The sequence below is a fragment of the Euprymna scolopes genome, chromosome 19 (assembly GCF_053919585.1).
Source record: "Euprymna scolopes isolate OS-2025 chromosome 19, ASM5391958v1, whole genome shotgun sequence".
In the NCBI taxonomy this organism is placed as follows: Eukaryota; Metazoa; Mollusca; class Cephalopoda; order Sepiida; family Sepiolidae; genus Euprymna; species Euprymna scolopes.
The window spans coordinates 29,578,186-29,600,832 of NC_136500.1; the positions used below are offsets into that span (position 1 = coordinate 29,578,186).

At 32.1% G+C, this 22,647-nt stretch overlaps 1 protein-coding gene across 1 annotated transcript in view; it reads left to right on the forward strand.

Moving 5' to 3' along the window:
• Positions 1–1,946: 1,946 nt before the first annotated feature.
• LOC145303491 (CCN family member 1-like) overlaps positions 1,947–22,647 on the forward strand; it is a 384,636-nt gene continuing 363,935 nt past the window's right edge. Inside the window, exon 1 of the mRNA XM_080144917.1 lies at positions 1,947–2,147. Coding sequence (XP_080001043.1) covers positions 1,982–2,147 — 166 coding nt within the window. The 5' untranslated portion in view covers positions 1,947–1,981. The remainder of the gene's footprint in view (positions 2,148–22,647) is intronic.

The window sequence follows — 22,647 nt, forward strand, 5'->3', positions numbered from 1 at the left end:
ATACGTTAACAAATGATGAATCAACAGTAACAAATATTGTGGGATAACGTGTTAGAGTGAACATGTTGGAAAAGCAGGCACGGTATATTTATTTGGTGCTAGTACACTATAGTAGTGACATTCGTAATTTTCATTATTGCATTACAAAGCAACTAGTAACATCTACTTACTTGTCATGTTAAATTAAGTAATATATTCAAATATTACGAAAAACGATGATGTAGGAAAAACTTTTTTTAATAAAGATTTTTTAGCGAAAATTAGCGAAAACTAGTGAAACATGCATGGTCCCCCGCACAGTGAACGAAGCATGAAAAATGACTACGTTCAGCATTTAACTTTCTCCAAATGTCCTCAGGTGATGTCGAACCCTGGTTAAAATGAACAAATGGAACAATTTTAGGCCTTAACATCTGAGTTCTGCAGCATACAAAAAAGGCCATCATACCCCCCATTTAGCCCCAAAAGTTCACAAGGCCTTAACATATTTAATTTCGAGTTCAGCAACATGTAAAACTACTAAATAGACATACACAAAATATCTTGGACAAATATGGTAAAATAGTCTAAAAAATTGAGTGTTTTATGAGAGCTAAAGAGCATCTGGGACGCATGCAAGAGTTATCGCGAAGTATAGACAAACAAAAGTAGTAATTTATAAAATATATACACTGAGTATTCTGCGTTTCATCCACTATAGGATTCGTCAGGCTTATATAGAAATTAGTTAATTAGTTACAACTTTTCAGAAAGTTTTATAACAATTCAAGGCATCTTTTTTTAATAAGCACAAAAGTGTCAATTTTAGCTGTTTTACCCCGAACGGTTATTGTTATCCCTTGTTATTATGTCACATGTTCTAAAAAATATTGCGAGAGATTTCTTTATGATAAAGATCAAAACCTTTTTTCTTTGTAAATAATGCGGTAATATTTCTGTACTTCAGACATTCCAATTAAGTAGATATAATTGCTTTGAGATGAAATTGACACAAAAGTCAGTAGATACCATTGTTTGTAATCAATCTTTTCATTCTCCGAATTTTGCCTTTATAGTGTGTTTGCACTATTTATTTTATCTTTACATACTGGATCAATAATGATCTGCGTGTTCATATCACTTCAGGGCCACCAATGAAGCTAGTACATTATCGATTTAACGAATAAAAAAGTATGCATGTAACATTAACTTTATTCAAGATCTCGTTAAATTTTATTATGAAGGGTTTCTAAATATTGTAAAGTTCGAAGAGTTCAAAATCGTTCTTGAAAAAGATGTTGTTACTCATTGCGTGCGCGCGCCCGAGAGAGAGAGAGAGAGAGAGAGAGAGAGAGAGAGTTTGAGTATACGTGTTTGCTATTGTTATCGCCGAATGCGTCTATTAAAATGAGGTGCCTGTCTATTACTGTTCCTTTGTTTTGTTTTTTAGTGAAGGAGTTGTGGTCTTCAGACTTTTGTGCATACTCGTTTATTTGCAGCGGTGTGCGTGTACGCTTCGCACGCAATTTCATGTTAGTAATCCATAAACGTGTCTGGTTATGCTCTTATGCTAGCTTAGGGCGTTTCTTGTGTATCTGTAGCAACAGATGTCAAGGTTTTTCACCACTCTATAAATGGGCTATGGAAGATTATCCAGTACGCATCTCTGTTCTCTATGTATTAAAAGAAGAAAAATAAACACATTAGTGTGTTCGGCTTTAATATTGTAATTTTCTGATTCGATAAAAAAAACAAAAAAAACAGGCTACTTAGAGATTTTATTTCATCAACAATTGTACATAAAAGTATTTGTTATTGCCATTGCATCTTCAAAGTGAAGACATTTTACTGTATTTTTATGTAATCTTAATGAGTTCGATTGGTTGTATTCTTGAAATAATTGTAAAGTCTTATTTATTTCCAGTGTCTTTTAAAAAATGAAACGTGTAATTATATTTTTCAGTTAGAGGAATTTTGCGAATTTCCTTGTCAGTGCCCTATCATGGAGTTGAAGTGTAACGAGGGAGTCAAAGTAATTCGTGATGGTTGTGATTGCTGCTATATGTGCGCCCGACAACATGGAGACCGCTGCAGCCCAAAGGAGAGATGTGCCGAAAGACTATATTGTCACCTGGGTGACGATAACCGGGGCGTTGGCATTTGTAAAGGTATGAAACTATTCAAAAAATATGTTAAACTCTTTTTCTCTATTCATGATTCAATCATCGCGTTTTCTTACTGTGTCATTCTTGCTTTCCTGATTAGTTCATGAAAGGAAACACCTAATGCTGACACGGGGAACAATCGATATTTGTTGACAAATATCGATTGTTCCCCTTTGCAAGAAGCAGATCTGTAAAATAAAGCGAAAATTTTTTTTTTTGGGGGGGGGAAGCCTGATGTCAAAATTAATTAAACCTATATATATATATATATATATATATATATATATATATATATATATAATAACACAAGCGCATAGAAAAAATTAAAATAGATTTTGTTATATACCAATATAATATAATATATATATATGTATATATATATATATATATATATATTATATTATATATATATATATTATATTATATTATATTATATTATATTGGTATATAACAAAATCTCTTTTAATTTTTTCTATGGGCTTGTGTTATTTTTACTAAAAATACATTCCTAATTCTTATTAAAAATAAATATGCATACATAATGTCGAGAAAATAATCCCAAATCGTTATTTTTCACAGACCCACATATTGGCAATAAGTTATTATCAAATTACGTTTGATTAAATGCGACAGAGTTTTCTTTCTTCTCTATAAAAACAAGCCTCTTTCATAACACAATTGCTCCGGATGACGATCAAGGATTGAAAGCGCTCGAGAAATGGGTTACAACTACGGAAACGAGAAAAAATACTCGCCAGATCGAGAAAATCAACAGAAAAATAAAGAAGAAAGAAACATTGTTGTATTTAATTGAACATGTCTTGATATATATAGACACACACACACACACACACACATATATATATATATAAATGTATTTATATAGATAGATACACACTCATATGTATATATATATATACATATATATATGTGTGTATATATATAAGTATATATATATATATATATATATATATATATATATATATATATATTTCATCCGTATATACTGTTTCGCTATATTATAGCTCTTAAGTGCAAGGAGACTCAGAACTCATTGCTGTCTAAGTGCACTATACAGAATCTACTGTTGATTCTATATAATTGTCTGAAAATAATAGATTTCTGAAATTTAAAAATGCAAAAGTCATTATTATTTTTCAGTTGTGATCTGAAAAAACATTCATTTCGAATGCGACACTGTCTTATCAAATGAACCAAATTGATTTTATGAAATTACTTTGACCTATTAGTCTATGCAGTGATATAACTTCTCAAAAGCACTAGTTATATTAGGTCATATAAAAGTGGAAACTTTCTTCAACATATGACGTATTACTTTAATCGGATTTTTTCGATTATCGAGTTTCGATACTAATAGGATGTATTCCGATACATACGTACATAATATTTTTCCAGACATAAGTTTTGAAAAAATCATCCCAGCCGTTTCTGAGTCTATAGGGAACGAAATCACACACATACGGTATTCGTTATATATATATATATATATATATATATATATATATATATATATATATATATATATGTATACTAGCATTTCATCCCGGCGTTGCCCTGGTGTTTGGATTTGTACGTTGAGCCAAAGACAGCGGTCAATTTTTTAAAATTTTATCCCTATTATAACCCCTTAATATTTATTGTTTTGAGCTCAAATCAAGTTATTAAGTTAGATCCATGTCTAAGGCATCTACATCTAAAATTTCAAGTGTTTAGGTCCAGATTTAGCGGAGCAGTTTGGTAGAGTTCTAAAAGGTCAAATAGCTGAATTTTGCCCCTTAACGGCCTAATCTCTGGCCGAAAATAGATTACGAAGATTGTCCTAAATCTCGGTGTCATGTATATAATATTTACAGTCTGTAGGGTGAAAATTGACACAGTTATTGCGTAAGAAAAAGTACATAGACACACAGACACACAGACACACAAACATAGACACATACATACGTTTATATATATATATATATATATATATATATATATATATATATATATATATATATATATAAATGTAATTCTTGGTTCGTTCAAAGTCCATAAAACCATATTTCTACATTACCAATTTAATTGAAATTTTCAGGAAATTTATGTGTAAAGTCAAGGAATGTTTGCATGTTATTAAAATAAATTAAGATCGTTAAGATCGCAAATTATAAAAATATATTAAATAAAATAAAAATATTTTTCGTAACTGTGAGACAGTCCGCCCTATTTCATTTCCAGTAGAAATGACCCTTCACATGCACCAAAGGTTGACGACTTTCGGGTAAAAAACAATGACTATTTTTTAAATTATATACATATATATATATATATATATATATATATATATATATATATATATATATATATATATATATATATACATATATATATGTTTTGTACTTTAACCTTACAATTGAATAAAAAACATATCATAAAACGTTAATTAAACTTGGAAATACGATTTAAAAAATAGCGCGGATCGGTAAGTGAACTAGCACCATTTGCTTATCTTATTTTTTTTCATTTTTAAAAGCCTACCTAAAATAAATTTGTCTAATTCTTAATTTCTTATGCCATTGGAAAAAAAGGTAAATATGAAGAATTACTTCACCCTCGAAAATTCCTTTAAAATTACCACTTTTGTAAGTTTTCGGGGCCGCTGAAAGCGAAAATAACGTTTATAATTAAGGCAAACGAGTCGTTTCCAAGATATAAAAAAATGTTAGTTTAAAAAAGTGGAGGATCATTTTTCCAAAATAATTTAAAGTAAAATGATCACCCACTTTGTGGCCACGATTTTTTTTTGGGGGGGGGGGCTTTCTTTCTACCCTTGGAAAATCCTTTCAAATTACTTGTTTAAATTGCAAAATGCAAAAGAAATCAAACAAAAAAACTTTTTAGCCAAGAAACACACAGAATTCTTTTTTTTTTAAATGGCATCCATTTTTTTCTATCGAATTCATTTGCTGTTTTTATTGAAAACTATTATCTCCCGGATTTTTGATAAAATTTTCCACAAAGGGCCGTGCGTCTCACGTTAATATATAACAAAACATTTTTGTTAGGATTTCGGTCTAAAAACGAATCTGCAAACCGTTTCCGTCGCAAAAAAAAAGTTTTTATGATATGAAGAAATTCCTTTTTCGAAAAGTAGGCGATCACTTTTCCATGTAAATTTGACTTAAAATAAGCACCCACTTACTTGCCACCTAAGAGAGGGGGGATTTTTCCCATGTTTATTGGCTAAACAGCTTTAGTTTATTTATTTATTTATTTTTATCTTTTTTTACATGGGTATCACCGCTTATCAAGGCCCAGAGGCCACTCGAGGATAAGGGTTAATAGGTATACATTAGTCATTGTGATTTTAGCATAGTAAACAGTGGGAATTTTGTAACTTGGATTACTTAGGGGGACGATTCAATTAGAACTTGTTCACATTGCACTTCTTTTTTTACATAGGCATCAACGCATTATCAAGGCAAAGAGGCCATTCAAGGATAAGGGTTAAAGAGTGTACAGTAGAAATTGGACAATATAATAATCATTAGTAATGAAAATTTGTTAAATTTGATAACTTATATGGAACGGCTCATCAAGAACTTATTTACGTTAGACTTGAAGACAACCATATTGTAGTCAGCCGGAAAGAAGGAAAACGGAAGACAATTCCACAGGCGTGCAGTTCGTATAAAAAAGCTTTGTTCATGGAATCTACGTTTAGGTTTAGGCACAGATAAAGAGTAGGGGGAATTATTGATAGTGTTTACAGCTAGACGCGTGTTTCTTGTGAAAGTTTGGCGAGGGGGGACCATAGATTGAAGCTCAGTCGAACACTTTCCATGAAAATAACGATACATCAGAGACAAACTCGCAACATCTCTTCTGTGAGATAGAGGTTGAAAGGAAGAGAAAAGGACATCTCCTACGAGGCTACGAAGTCTATTTTGAACTCTATCAAGGCAGGACAAGTCCTTTCTAGCAGCTCCTGCCCAGATGTGGCAACAGTATTCCATCCTTGGACGTACCTGGCTCTTATATAGATAGAGAATAGCATCAGCAGTGAGATATCTACTGGATCGATAGAAAGATCCCACCATTTTTCCAGCGGCCTTGGCAACAGATTTGATGTACGTGTTCCATTTAAGATCAGGAGTAATGGTCAAGCCCAGAAGCTCACGCGTTGCATAAACGAAGGCTACGGCTGTGAAATGGGAAATAGTTCCAGAGTCCAGGGGTTATTACCACGCAAAAAAAAATCAAACAAAAACTTTTCAGCCAAGAAACACACAGAAAAATGGCCCTATCTCAGGTGGTCAGAAAGTGGGTAGTCATTCTAAGTTAAATTTACATTGAAAAGTGATCACCCACCTTTCGAAAAAGCAATTTCTTACTATCATGAAAACTTCTTTTTTTTGCCATGGAAACAGTTTGCAGATTCGTTTTGAGTACACTGAAATCTACAATAAAATATTTCGTTATATACGAACATGAGGCGGGCTTTTAAGTAAAATAATACCGGATTTTTTTGGGGGGGGAGATTTGCCGTTTAGTTGTACATATATCCTCAAACCAGGTAATCACTAAAAGAGTCTCTTAAAAGTCGTCATCTGTATCGAGCAAAAGTTTAAAACCACTGATTATATGTCAGCCTACCTCACAGTATCATATATTGAGTGAGTTCCTAATAGTATTTTGTAGTTTTTTAGTTTGAACTAATTTTCCCAAAATTCCCCAAACTTAACGTGTTTGATACAGTCTGCCGCCATTTATATTTTTCAAATATACCGATAAACACTGCATGTTTTTGAACCGATTAAACATTATACATTACATAAAAACACAACAACGTTATCCAGTTAGGTAGAACATTTACTTTTCTTGCCTTTGATAAAATTTATTTTTTATATATTTATTTTTTGACAACTTCTTTGTATCTGTGTTTAGTAATACAAACGCTGTTCATTTAATGTAAAGTTTAGTCGGCTCGAAAAACAGTGTTTATTGGTATATTTGAAAGATACAAATGTGGCGGACACTGTTGATTACGATAAGTTTGAGAAAGTTAGTTAAAACTAAAAGAAACTATACAAAATACTGTCACAAACCCACCGATTATCTCAGCCTATGTGATGGTAACATATATTCGGTGTGGTTTTGACACTGTATTTCATAGTTTTTAGTTTTCAATTTACTTTCCCAAACTTAACGTATTCAACAGTCTTCAACCATTTCCGTTTTTCGAGCCGAATTAACATTTTACATTACATAAAAACACTAAACAATTATCCAGTTAGGTAGAAACATAACTTACCTTATCTTTGCTTTCATTTATTTGTTTTTGGACAACTTTTTCGAATCTGTGTATAGTAACCCCCCAATCACTCAAATATCAATTACTAACTCACATTTTTGTAAACAGAAAACAACAACAAAAAAACATTTAGCGTTTCAACATTTTTGCTACGTTCAGCTTTATCCACTGATTGTTGGTCGATCCTAAGCCGTGATTGACGGTAATCCTGATGATCAGGATCCAATTCTGCAAGAGTACCATATTTTTTTCATTTTCGCCTTTTTTATTTTACTTTTTGGAATGGATTGCTGTACTAAGAATATAAGAAACATGCATTTTCTCTTTTTATTAGAATTTTCCATTACACCAAATTGAGCCACAGCAACGCGTGGCAGCGTACAGCTAGTATATATATATATATATATATATATATATATATATATACATATATACATATATATATATGTATATATATATATATGTGTGTAATTTGTATTTAAAGTTAAATATTATTAAATGGACATAGAAAAGGATATCATTTTAAGGAAATCAAACGGGAGACTTGGATTAAACAAAAGAAAAATATGCACTTCATATACATGATTCGGGTAGTGCCCCAAGAATAGTGGTAAATATTATTTTTATATTCCATACTGATTAATGATTCTAATATTGAAGAGAAATACGATATTGTCGACTGCAAAGTCCAAAGTAGAAATAGAAAATATTCGTTGGATCACTTTGAAAGGATGCGCTTTTCTATGATTTTTTTATAATATGTTTAATTAATATTAATATATGTGCTAAAAAGCAAAATTATGTTTATCCATAATGATTATTTTGTTAAATATATTTCCTCTTAAAATATAAACCATGCATTGAAAACCCATGAAAAAAAATCTATATGTTTATTGCAAAATATCTAATTAGAAATTATACAATTCTTATTTCGGTTTATCTTATCAGCCATGTTATATAACTGGTGTGGTCTTATCTTTATATATAATAAAAGAGGCGCAATTATTCCCTTCTGAACCAAATTACAGTAGATATTAAACAATAGATGCCACATACAAAGTTCTTCTGTCAAGTCTATTAGACATTATCTTACGTAACTTTATATAGACCTTTTGACACATGCAGGTGTTTAAATGAATTCACTTATTACATCCGAGGAGCTGCAATATTACTATCGCATTAACCTAGAGAGGAAGTAGTCCCGATTTTTACACCCATTCATTAAAATCCTTCTACCGCCACCAGATTATTATATATAGGATACGGATATTGTGGCTTGACTCTCCGTAACTAATTCATAAACTCATGGCACAGCCGGTAAATTCCGGTCCGCCGAATCGAAAAGTAATAATTTCTCCCTGAAAATCTTCCGGCTATTCTTATTGGTTGACACCAGAACGAACCTTTATTCCAGAATACAATTCTATACACTCAAACGAACGATCAATGTACTATCCAACATGGTGTCTACATATAGACGCTTACTTAGCCGCTGGGAATTAATTGCTATTTCATCTCTAAATGTGTTTCCCAGAAATCAGATAGAGAGAGAGAAGAGAGAGATGTATATGGGTTTTGTTTACATTCGACCCCAGTATAGAACCGACCGAAACATAGATAGATGGATAGATAGATAGAGAGATAAATATATAAATCTCTACTTAGCCGCTCGGAATTAATTGTTACTGATTCTCTTTCTCTCTCTCAAATATGTTTAGCGAAAGAAAAGAGAGGGTGAGAGACAGTGAGAGAGAGAGAGAGAGACAAATACAGAGAAAAAGCGAGGGAGTGAGTTTACGGGACGCAAACAGAACTTTTTCACAAGTAAAACAAACAAATAATATACGTTAAGAGTCTTAGATAAAAATAAAATATTTTATTTTAATAATATATTTTTTACACAAACAAACGATGACAGATTCGCAGATTAGTTATACAGATAGTGCAAATAGCCTCGGACACAGTTATCAAAAAAAGGGACACATTCGGTCAGCACCGGGGTATATATATATATATATATATATATATATATATATATATATATATATAGTAAGTTATAAAATATATATGGCGATTAAACTACACTGAATATTCCGCGTTTCATCCACTCTAGGATTCTTCAGGTTTATATATATATATATATATATATATATATATATATATATATATATATATATATATATATATAATTGCATGTGTTTTATTTCATAACTTCGATGAATTTAAATAAAAAGTTTAGTTTTGCTCTCGAAAATAAATAATGAAAGATGAAGTTAAATATTGAATTCTTTTGGAGACGCGGAAACAAGGAAGCAGCTTTTCTGCGCATCATCATATATAACCGTGAACAACATGAGAGTTAAAAGCAAACAAAAGTTTTATTTATATTGTTCAATGCTTTAAATTTTAAATTATGAATTAAAAATTGTAAATCATGAATTAAAACACATTTAATCATTTTAAATCTTGATTTTGCATTTCTTTTTTTCGTTATGCAACGTATTGATTGTATTGTTCAACGTTTTTAAATTTAGAATTGTACACTAAAAATTTTAAATCATAAAATAAAACACATTAAACCTTTTTGATTGTAAAACAATGTGGTTAATGTATATACCGTTGTCGACTCAACGTTTCACTTTTTTTAGGCTACTTGTACAATAACACGGCAAAAACAGAAATATTATAAATCATGGATAAAATACCTTTTCATAAATGTATATATCTATAAAAGTGAAAATGTCTCTGTGTGTGTGTGTGTGTGAGTGTGTCTGTGTGTATTTCCTTACCAAATAACTCCGTCAATTTTCGGTCCAGAGACTCGTATTTGACATAAGGAGATTTGAGGTTTGGGAAAATCTTTGGAATCGGTTATCAGCCAGAAATTTGGGGTCAAAGTTAAACGATTTGACCTTTGAAAACTACAAAACTCCTCCGCCACTTTTGGGTCTAAACACTTGAAATTTTAAATGAAGGTTACTTGGAAATTAATCAAACTTTATAATTTGATTTGGGCCCCTAAAATAAATGTGAAGATGCCATAATTTGCGTGAAAGTTTAAAAAAACTGACCACTGCGGTCGCTATCAAATTACTCAGCTAATTTCCGGTCTAAACATTTGACATTTTACATAAATCGTATTCAGACATACAGCAAACTTTTCGATCGCTTTAGGTCGAAAGTTTCAGCTGCCAAGAAGTAAAAGTTCAAGCGATATGATCTTCGCGGTGCCTAGCAAACTATTCTGCCAATTTTGTTTCAAAACATTTGAAATTTATATATAACGGGCATTCAGACGCGCAGCAAGCCTTTTAATCAATTATGGGGCGAGGATTTGGCTAGCAAAAGATCAAAGTGAAAAGAGTTGAACTTTGCATATTCTATCAAATTCCTCCGCCAATTTTGGGTGTAAAGACTTGTGATTTTAGATGTAGGTAACTTTGACATGGGTAAAACTTTGTATGTTGATTTGAGACCAAAATAATAAATGTTAAGGGGTAAAAGTTGGAGGGAAAGTTAAAAAAAAGCCCTCTGTATTCTCTACGAATTTACTCAGATAAATGTTGGTCTAAACATTTTCAATCTTACATAAAGATTATTCACACGTAGGGCAAGTTATGAACAGTATAACGTTATATAGGACCCGAGGAAAGCCGGGCGGAACTGCTAGTAAACAATAAAGAGAAGTTTTTCTCTACTGTTTTTATTTTATGATAATTTTTAGGATATACTTTTTTCTGGAATCCTTGCTACGCCATTTGTAAAAAAGCGTTTTGACATTAAGATTATACCTTTAACTTGAGAGTTGGCTTTTTTCGCATGTCTTTGCTATTGTCACAATGTTAAATCGTGTTTATACTTATATAGGATATTGCTTCGCTAAAGACAAAAAGGCGACTACACAGAATGAAAAAACGGTCCAGGAGGAAAGGAAAACAACAACATACAAAACATACGTACCATGTTTGATAAAAATCTGAAATACAAATAAAAATTTCTGTTTTCAGTTCATTGGTGAAAGTTTTATTTTTAAAATAATATACATTATTTTGATTTAAAACATTCCGATAATGTATTTCCTGCTTATTAGTGCGTCAAAAATTTAAGACTCTCTCTCTCTCTCCCACCCTCTCTCTCCCTCTCTAATACTCGCTCTCTCTTTCTCGATAGCATAATGGATGGCTTTTTTTTCAGATTCCTTTCATCATTCGCTATACAGTATGATAGGTTATGAAAAAGAAAGGTTGTAAAGAGATAGTTTCGAATTTTGGGGTATCAAAACAAAAGCAAAATATGATGAGAGTAAAAACAAAATAAATAAACCCCATAATTTATTATACCATACCGGTTCACACTGAAACATGTATCACAATATTCTGTGGATCTATATTAAAAAAAAAACTGGTTAAACTTTGTGACATATTTCCATTCCATGGAGGTCAGGCGCGAACGAACACCCCATAATTTTATTATACCATATTTCTTCAAACTGAAACATAATTATCAAAGTATACTTATGCAGATAGATATGAAAAGTCTTTATTACAGTTTGTGCTTATTTCCATTCCATGGAGGCCAGGCGCGAACGCAGATCCCACAATTTTATTAGACCATCCCTATTTAAGTTAAAACATACTTATCAAAGTATTATTATGTATATCTATATCAAAGACACATGTAAACGTTTCTTTTATTTTTTTAATTTTTATTTTCATACTTGTGGACCAGGCGCATAAGCAGACCCCACAATTTTAATGAATCATCATTATGCCAGATCAAACATACCTATTCCTGTGTCTCGATACATCTTCTATCATTATATGTGATCAGTTTTATATAATAGTCAACCGTATAGGACGCTATTCGTTACCAGAGACACACACCGACGTTCAGCTTTATATTATATTATATATATATATATATATATATATATATATATATATATATATATATATATATATATAGGACGGCGTGAGTTTGAATTTTTATGTATAATTATATATTGTCGATATTTTATGTAACTGAACATTTGTAAAAAGTAAATGATATGCAAATCCCCTCTAATAAAGGGTATTCTGGTAGTTTATATTTTAATTTACGAACAGAACAGTTTAGAATCAAAATCATATGTTTTTCTAAAATTAAACCTCTGATCTTGATCCAAACTACTTAATGACATGTAAAAAGAAAATATTTGAAAATTTATATAGTTTCGTTTGTATTAATCTAGTTAAAATCGACATGAGTCGATGTCATTTGTCGAATGTTTATTGATGTATAATACACACACACACATATATATATATATATATATATATATATATATATATTGATTAAATTTCTTCACTAGCGTTGTGTTTGCATGGAATAAAATATATTTAAGTCATTATTCTACATAAACTTGTAAATAGATAAGCATACTTACTTTCATTCATATATATATATATATATATATATATATATATATATATATATATATATATATATATATGCATGTCCGTAGCTTGCTGTTTTAAAAAAAAAAATAAATGATAAAATATTATTTGTTTACGTCCAAATAAAAAAATGGACGCCTTTCTAAAAGGAACACCGGATTATCCAAAGATGCTAACCATAATATCGTTTAAAAATCACCAACGTGTGTGTGTGTGTATCAAATTGGTTTTGTGTTGGCAATCTGGCGAATTGGAGATCGCATATCTATGCTGCTGGAATACTCAGAAATTATTTCAGAGTTTTTCCGGAACTGTGACAGAGATTATTCTCCTACTGTGCACATAAGTATATAACAGCTGAAACCAGAAACATTATATTGCCATCTTTATTGAATCTGTTTTATTCCAGAGATGTGGAGTGACATAAATTCTTAATTAGTGGGGAAAAATAAAACCCCTCGAAAGTTAGAAGAATTTTTTTTCGTGGTGGGCATAACTTTGCGCGAACTATAAGCTTGTTATATTTTGTTCAGTGAACGGGGTAATGAATAGATCAAGACGTACGCGACAATCTTTGACTAGAGTATCAGCGTTTGACTCTTGTGCAATGAGAATCAAGCATGCCAATCCGATGCTGTCTCGCATGAATATTGCCACACATTTGCTGTCGACAGATTTTTCATTGTGGTAACATAATCAAGAAAATTCATTAATACTTAATACTGTACTCATGTGCTAATTATTATTATTTACCTGAAATCGCACTGCTCCAAGAAGCGGTGAGGGGCAATTTATTTTTGTGAATTTAAGTTAATATGATTTTTACTATTCTATGATGTTATCTTTATTATATTTAAAAAAAAAATATTTAAAAAGAATAATTTTGAATTATTTTTTTTACCTAATTTCTTTGATAATGATAGATACACTAATGTATTACTTTCTGTAAAAATATTAAAATTGAATTACTAGTGAGAATGTATTAATTTTCCCCATCATGAAGAATGTAACAGAAACGTTGCAATGTAGGATTGAAAACTTTCTTTCTTGGGGAGGAGCATTAACGATGTTTTGAAATTCTGTGTAGCTGAGTAAGTCATAAAAATATATATGGCAATGAAGCTACACAGAATATTCCATGTTTCATTCACGTCTGAATTCTCACGAGAATGAAACGCGGAATATTCTGTGCAGCTTAATTGCCATATATATTTTCATAACTTACTACCCAGCTCTACCTATATATTGAGCAATTTAAAAGTAAATACAAAAAGTTAAGCATAATATTGTGCTTTCGTATATTAATTTATATGATTAAATGAAGTAGTCATATATATATATATATATATATATATATATATATATATATATATATATATAAAATAAAAATTACAATTAAATTTACCAATTTTATACAAAATCCGATCCCGCATTTTGCTAATTCCTACACTCTGATGAGAAGGAAAGTATGTCTTCAAAACTCCGCGGATTAAGGACTTTCCACTAATCAAGTGTTTCATTTTCAGATTAAATATGTTTATAACTTATTTTCAAAGTGTTTTAACATGTATTAACTGTTTGCTCGTATATAGATATATATATATGTGTGTGTGTGTGTGTGTGCGTGTGTATGTGTGTGTGTGTCTGTGTGTGTAAAGCACGAAATTAAGCAATACAGTGTCGTCTGAGTTTCATATCTACATAAATTCCTAATACTAAATATGCTTATTCTGTTTTTTTTTATTTAAACTAGACTATATACTGTTCTGTATAGCTCGTTGAAGAAGATATCTTCATTATATTACGCCAAAATTTACTTACTTTTTAGCACTGTTGCAGTAATGCCAAAAGTTGATACCCAATATATTAAATCTCCTCATAATATTTTATGTCTCTAGAGTAACTATATATATATATATATATATATATATATATATATATATATATATATATATATATATAGGTTTGAATGAATTTGGAGATAATATTGATAAAAAACCTTTCATATAGTCGAAAAAATACATGTTTTCTCTTTATTCTTCTATCAAATCAATCAGTAAGAAACAAAAATAAATACAAAAGTCACTAAGAATTTGTAAAGCAACACAAACTTAGGATTAAAAATAATAAACATTGATCACACGGAAGATAGAGGTACCGAGTATGATAAAACAAAAAAGTTAATCGCAAAAAAGAAACATTGCCAATCGTCATAGAAATGTGTGACGTGGAAGGAGAACGTTTTTGTTTCTATCACCTCGGGGCACTTTCGAGAAAATCTTTCAAGAGATGCCATAACCAGACACGAAATATTCGATGTGACTGCCCCGGATAAACATTGCGGATTTTGGCGCGAATTTCCCCGTAAGCGCTGCCAATCAGTTTTAAGCGCTACGCAGTCAAGACGACAAGAGACACACAGGTCACGATACTGAAATAAAAGGAATAAAGATAGATAGATATATAGATGGGCAGAAAAGAAGACACGTATATGAATGAATAACTCAGGATTAAAAGGACAGAACCACGTTAATAACTTAGTGGTGGAATTTTGTTTATTTTTTTGTCTTCTTCTCGTTTTCCGTGAATCGCTTTAGTTAAAATGTTTCTATAACAGTTTTCTATAAAATGGCATCGTCATTGTTAGTTTTTCTTAATTCAGTGTAACATACTGTTTTACTTATTTCAGATCCGATGTACTATGAGTGACCGGACTCTAATTTATTTCGACTGAAAATAACCTCTCTATAGATTATGAAATACATCAAGCATTCTAATATGCTTAGCACATCTATACATGAATCGGTTGTTCTCTTGAAGGGCCGATAATAAAAAAATAAACAGAGTGTTACATTTGGTATGCGTCCATTCCCTTGGTCAAACCTGCTTTCAATGACTGTTATAAATACAGTCGTAACGTTTATATGGAGATTAATTGACCGTACAAAAAAAACCATAACAGTACCGTATTTACTAGTCTAATACACTAATCGCCATTCTGTCTATTAAAAATACCGGCGACGGTGGAAACGGATGCTTTTTTAAATTTAATTTCAGAATTGATCCTTAAACTATTAGCGGTAACAATCTCAGATATCCTACCATCAGATCATATCCTCATTAGAAATAGGTTAACAGTATAAACATAGCGACCTACTACGCCGCGATACTATGTAGAGAAGTTTCACATATATATGTTACTTTTTTCACACTGCGTTGTACTTAGAAACAAAGCAAAAATATCTCATTTTTAATTTTAAAAATTCGATAGTGCCCAACAAAGAATATTTACGAACACATTATTACAGTATAAAGCAGAGGACTTGAAATTTATTCATCAAAAATCAGTTAGAGAATATCTTACCACTATTTATACGTGGTTATATATTTATGAATGTAAAGATGGTGTTGCTAAAAGAAAACATAATTGAAATTTCTGTTCCGATTTCGAAGTTGTTAATCATACCCATATTTATTTATTTTCTTTTAAAGCTGATGAGTTCCTATTCTTCTGATTAGTTAAGGGCAGAATAAATTAAAAAAATTGACATAATAATTACATAAATGATTCTGCGCTACGAAACACATGCTGCGAAGAATTGAACATTTTAACATGCTTAAAAGAAATAAACGGTAAGATGGAAAACCTCTTGAAATTTAGAATGTAGACTTTTGCCATTTATTTGTACATGCCCTGTAGTTACATTGAGCTTCATAAATTAAATCATTGGTATGAAATAGGTAAAATATAACTGATAAACATATATTTTCTATAAACATATATATACTAGCGGGGCGCGAGTACTGGGGTTGCTCACTGGAACTTAGGTGCACAGCCAGTACTCAAATAGTAAATCTTCCTGAAAACAAACTAAACTACGATTCCCAGCCCTGGAAAATAGCGGGCACTTGCGGCGCCAGGCAAAATGAAATCACCTGGCTTCCACTGTGGGGCTTAGTCGACAGTGTTATCTAATGGAAACCACTAGTTATCATTGTACGCACTGGTGGTTACAAGCGATTGGTGTTGATTTTGGGCGATTATTAGTAAGTACTGGTGGGTATAAGCTGCTTTGGCAGCTACCAATTGCTGGCGATTGGTGTTGATTTTGGGCGATTATTAGTAAGTACTGGTGGATATTAGCTGCTTTGGCAGCTACCAATTGCTGGCGGCTATGATCAGTGTCGGCCTCAATTGAAATGCACCGACCTGAAACTTCTGTCCTCAACTGTCGAGCAATGACATTCACTGGCTGTACCTGGATGTCTGTGATGGGCACTAATGGTCACTTGCAGTAAGTGAGGTTTTGAGGCAGCTACTTGCGTTTACAGGTGGACACTATTTGCTTGTATAACAGTTATTGTCGTGTCACAGCGTTTTCTGTCGACACTGACATATATCAGCCTCGATTGTCTGTCTTCAAAGGCGAGCACTAGTGATCATTTGCGTTTTAGGTGGTCACATGCATTTCCCCTATCATCCATCACTATAGATCTTGACCAGTATCGAGCTCTATTGGACTGTTCTGAAATAGAATGGACTGTCTTATCTATTCGTGTATTATTATTCCTTGTATAGTTAGTCTCCTAGTGACGACTACTGTTGATCACTGGCGGTTATAACGGTGATTGACAGTGATTTACAAGTGTAATTGTACCTTCTTGACATGTGCGAGCACTGGCAGGTAAATCGTATGACTTTCAAATTTTGGTCACTCTAATGGATTGACTATAACTATTATGATTATTACGTAATCGATTGCTCTTTTCACTGGCTTCTGTCAGCTCATGGCCTACCGGACACTGACTGGCACGTCGTTTCGAGTCTGTTACTGATGTATTGAGGCGAAAAGTGTTATTTTGAGGATATTTACCTTCAGTCAGCTGTGAACACGTGCTGACTTAACAACTGGTGCTCACTTGCCGTAAATATGGCTCAAAGGTGGCTATGATGAATGTCGTGTTTGCATCAAGTCTGGGAACAACAGGGAAAACCTTATTCTCATTTCCATGGAATTCTGATTTGCAGCACCGGTGTAGATATGTGTTTGTACCTGTACAGAATATGAACCATGCTATTATTTGTCCAAGATGTCAATTAAAATACAACTTTATCTGGTATTGCTTGTGTTTGAATATTTTTGGTAAACATCCTAATAATTATAAAAAGTTATCGTCATTAATGTAATAATGTAAGATTCGGTGCAAACTTTAAAGTTCACTTCTATTTTAGAATTTCCACAAATTCCCAAGTCACCGTCTTTCATTTTTAATAGCACAATGGATGATGCCCATTTACTTCCTCCTGAAGGGGCAGCTTCTAATAAGTCTTCCTCCATTAACTTTCGCAACTTAGCTATTACTTACGGTAATTAATGCACTGGTACTTTTCTCGCTTCGTAGTAGGAGGGGAGGAACATTTTCTTTTAATTTTAGGCTAGCTTCATAATTTTTTAATGTTTCTGTTTTTTTCCATTTCTATATCGTTAACCAACTTCGTTGAATTTATTTTTAATACGTCATTCCCCAATAGTCAATACATTTTTCAACAATTTGTAACTATAATGGGTACTACTTCATATGTTTATTTTAGTTCTATTGAACCTTCAAAGTAAATCATAATTGCTATAATCGAGCCATCAAACTGACGTAATTCTGCGTTACTTTTTTTAAAAAACGGTTTTCCCATTCCCCCCCCACAAATTCCTGGGTATTATAGTCACTTCACTGCTAGTGTCTATTTGCATTTCAACAACACATTTGTTGATTTGCATTTTTATTTTTGTATCTCCGTTCTTATATCCAGTATTTTATATATTACCCTTCTTTACATAAAATTTTTATATTTTCATCCTCCATTCTTTCCACATTTTTCGTTTTACATACTTCTTTCAAGTGATTGTTTTTAAACACTTTGAACGTGTTTTTTTCAAACGCTGGGCATTTTTCATTTCATGAATTTTTCCACACTATGTACAATTTTTCTTTTCGTTTTTACCGTATTTGTTTCAGCCATTAATTCTTCGTAGGTGTTATTTTTATTTTGGTTGTAAATATGTACTAATTCCTGCTTTAGTATAAATTCTAGACACATATTGAAGGGCATGCTTTTAAGTTGTAACTATTCCATTGGCTTATATCTATTTGCCAAATCGTGCATACCTTCCATTAATCTGCATTAAATTAACTCTACTTCTGTTGTATGTTCTTCTGTTCACAGATTTTCGAATTCACATTATTTACTCTTTTACACTTCTTAACCGGTGTAAATATGTTACTATTGGTTCATCGATTTCCTGCTTCTTTGTCATGAACTTGGTTCTTTCTGCAATCGCCAGTCTTTTCTGCGGCCTCATCTTTCCCTTGATAACCTGACTTATTTCTTCGAAAGTCATTTCTTCTAGTTCTGGAGGGTAAACCATCGTAGCAACTTTCATAATTGCTTAAGGACCAGCGTTAGTCATGAACAAGTCGGTGATCGCCCCCCTCCCGCTGTTGTCTTTCAAGTTTTCGCATCTCGCATTAGCCAGGAAACAACGAATCCATGTATCTTGTATTCTGGGTCTTCAAAGATCAGAGAGTGTCCTTTCGGCGATGCCATTGTATGTCGTGTATGACGTAAAGCCGGTGTCATACAACCAGCCTATTCTAGTTGGTGTCAGTTTATAAATATGGGCTATCTGCTCACATTTATATTATCGAATACGGAAATAATTTTGTCAGAATTTCAACTGAGAATATTTATCTAATTAACGGAGATAGCTATTTTAAAAAATTTGCAGTTGTATTCCCCGGACTGAAGATTAAACCAAGAATCATCAGCGAGTTGTCACCTTCAACTGAATTGACACAGTACTTTATCTGTTGCGCCGCAATTTACTCAAGACAGACACTAGGTCAGCTGACAGAATAAGAGCATGCTCCCTTAAGGGGATTTAATAAAGAGTTCAGTTTGAACAACCCTAGTTGGCAGAAAAATGCTTAACAATATACACCTAGAGGATATCTAAGCTGAAATCGGGCGAAACGTTGAACAAATAGCATTGACAATGTAAACAATAGTCCGAAGAAAACCAATAATATACATAATTATATTGTTAACACATAATATTCATTTATGGTGAGGATACGGATACGAAATTATCATTAATGTATGTATGTATCAGGACAATTTAATAGAGATTTTGATATCAGACGAAGTGTTTATTTAGAAATCGTTCTGTGGTTTTGTTCGAATATACAAAGCTGATATCTCTATGATGCTAATGTTGTTTCTATCATGCATGGTAAACATATCAGCTTCTATTCTCCTGTGAGGAGGCGACGAAGTTTGATTTGGTAATCACAATCGGAGCCGTGAGCGGCTTTCATACCGTGCAAGACAGAGTGGGACAAAAGCCACTGAGATTCACAATCGCGACAAAATAGTACAATAAAAAACATATAAGCAATAATTTCGTGATTGAATCCGATCAACCAGACGCTGGGATTATTTTTCATCGATTGGTGTCTGTATGACCAACTCCCCACCGATGATTGCTCATCCAGAAGACGCGATTGCATCTGCCTCCAGCAGACAAAACACATCGAAACTTAAATATACTATATTTGGAAGGAATTAGTTGCTCTTGTTCCAGTTTCTTTTCTCTACTCAGTATTGTTTATTCATGTACAGCTTCAGACGTAAACGTCTTTCATATTATGAAGCGATATAAAAAGAACACTTAATAGACAAAGACCGATACATATTGTTATCGTTCTCTGTATAATATTGCTATATAGGCAGGGATAAAACGTGTCATATGTTATATATTGGGTTAGATATTTTACTTATAACGGGATGTGATAAAAACGTATAAATTGTATGTATGTTGTTTAGTCAGAGGATATGATATCGACATATAAACTGAGTAATGCTGTATCAGATAGTTATCACACGGGTATATATTACAGTTCATATTTACTTAAAGGTATCATTTTTATGAGACGACTAATATATGCTTCATACCTTTCTTTCTTCGAGAGTTCTTCTATCTACAATGCGGAGCTCTGTGATTAAATATGAAATGACCAACACCAACCAATTGAGACCTCTGTTCTTCCTTCTTTTGTGAAACCACAGAACAACACTTCATATTTTTTTAAATATAAATTTATTTCAGTTTTCTCAATGGTCTTTACAAGGGTTTACATTTCTTGTCTACGTGTTTGTTCTACACATCCTCGCTTTCTGGCTTGAAGTACGTCTATTCACTTGCGTGACTAAACTCCAATTCTCCTACTTAAAATTCCCGAACTCCTGGCCTCAGTTCCGTTAGGTCATCATTCAAATGTACACTAATCCCTTATGTATGACCTTTCCACGTCTGCCTGCCCAAGGTTCTTTTGTTTATCTAAACTACTTAATTTATGTAAACATATTCAGCTAAAACCCATTGCTACACATTATTCTATAAACAAAAAATAACTCCCAATATAAACTATTTTAAGAATATCATTGAATAGATAGATTAATAGTAAGATAGACATATATATCGATAATAACTAATGTACTTTTAACAATGTTAATTATTCAATAATATTCTACATTTAGTTCAGTGCTGGGTTGTGGTCATCGAAAACTTTCGTCCTATAAAAATATATACATATAAATAAAAAAGTAAATATAATAATTAAATTAATATTCAGAAAATAAATAACTAATCCAACAAATAAAAATGTAATAAAAAATAAATTCAGTTATTATAATAAAGTAATACATGCATATATATGTGTACATGTGCATGTATGAATGCGTATGCATTTGTGCGTATGCATATATATTTGAGTGTGTACGCGTATACATATTGACGTGTACATTTTGACAGAGAAACTAATTCACGCATACGTATAGTCACCTTCATTAAACCATCCCATTTACCCCAAAACGGATATTACACCACACAAATACAACAGGCATTTCAGCCCTTAAGTACACACTTTAGCATAATACATAAAAATTAATAATTCATAGACATTTAAAAATCTATGATGATTCCTAACAATACTTAATATCAGTCACAACTCGAATCCTGGAAATTCATTTGATAGCTAGTCTGCGAGAATCCCTGCAATTAAGTAATAAGATATAAAAATAAAACAGTTAGATACGTTTCTTTTTTGTTTTCTCCACGAAGAAGAGATAATCCTCCTGGAAATTACTTGTATGACATATTATGTTCATAAATAAACTTAATATAATTGAAAATTATGAAAATATTCCTTCCAATATCTCATTATTTCTATACTACCTCGTGTCACCGAGGTTCCCTACGAACAGCTTTGATATGGTCTTCAAACACAACTCCTTTTCCACTACGTACAATGCTTCAACATCCTTCTATCAAGTGTTTGGACCCAAAACTGGCGGAGTAGTTTGGGAGAGTCTGCAAAGGTGAACTCATTCAACATTGACCTCTTTGCATCTAAATGTTCGCCACATTTATAAATAAATTAATTGATGTAAAATCTTCTTGTGTATCTGGGTTTGGTCATCGAAAACTTTATGTAAAATTTGCTTTTTGACTGAATACACATCACTAAGCCAATTTTGGATCCAAACATTTTAAATTTTACAAAAGTAAAATTTCAAATATTTAGTTCCAAAATTGGCTGACTGATTTGATAGCGACCGCAACGTTGACCCAAATTTTGACCCCTTAACATTTATTGTTTAGCACAAAATCGAAGTAACCTACATCTAAAATTTCAA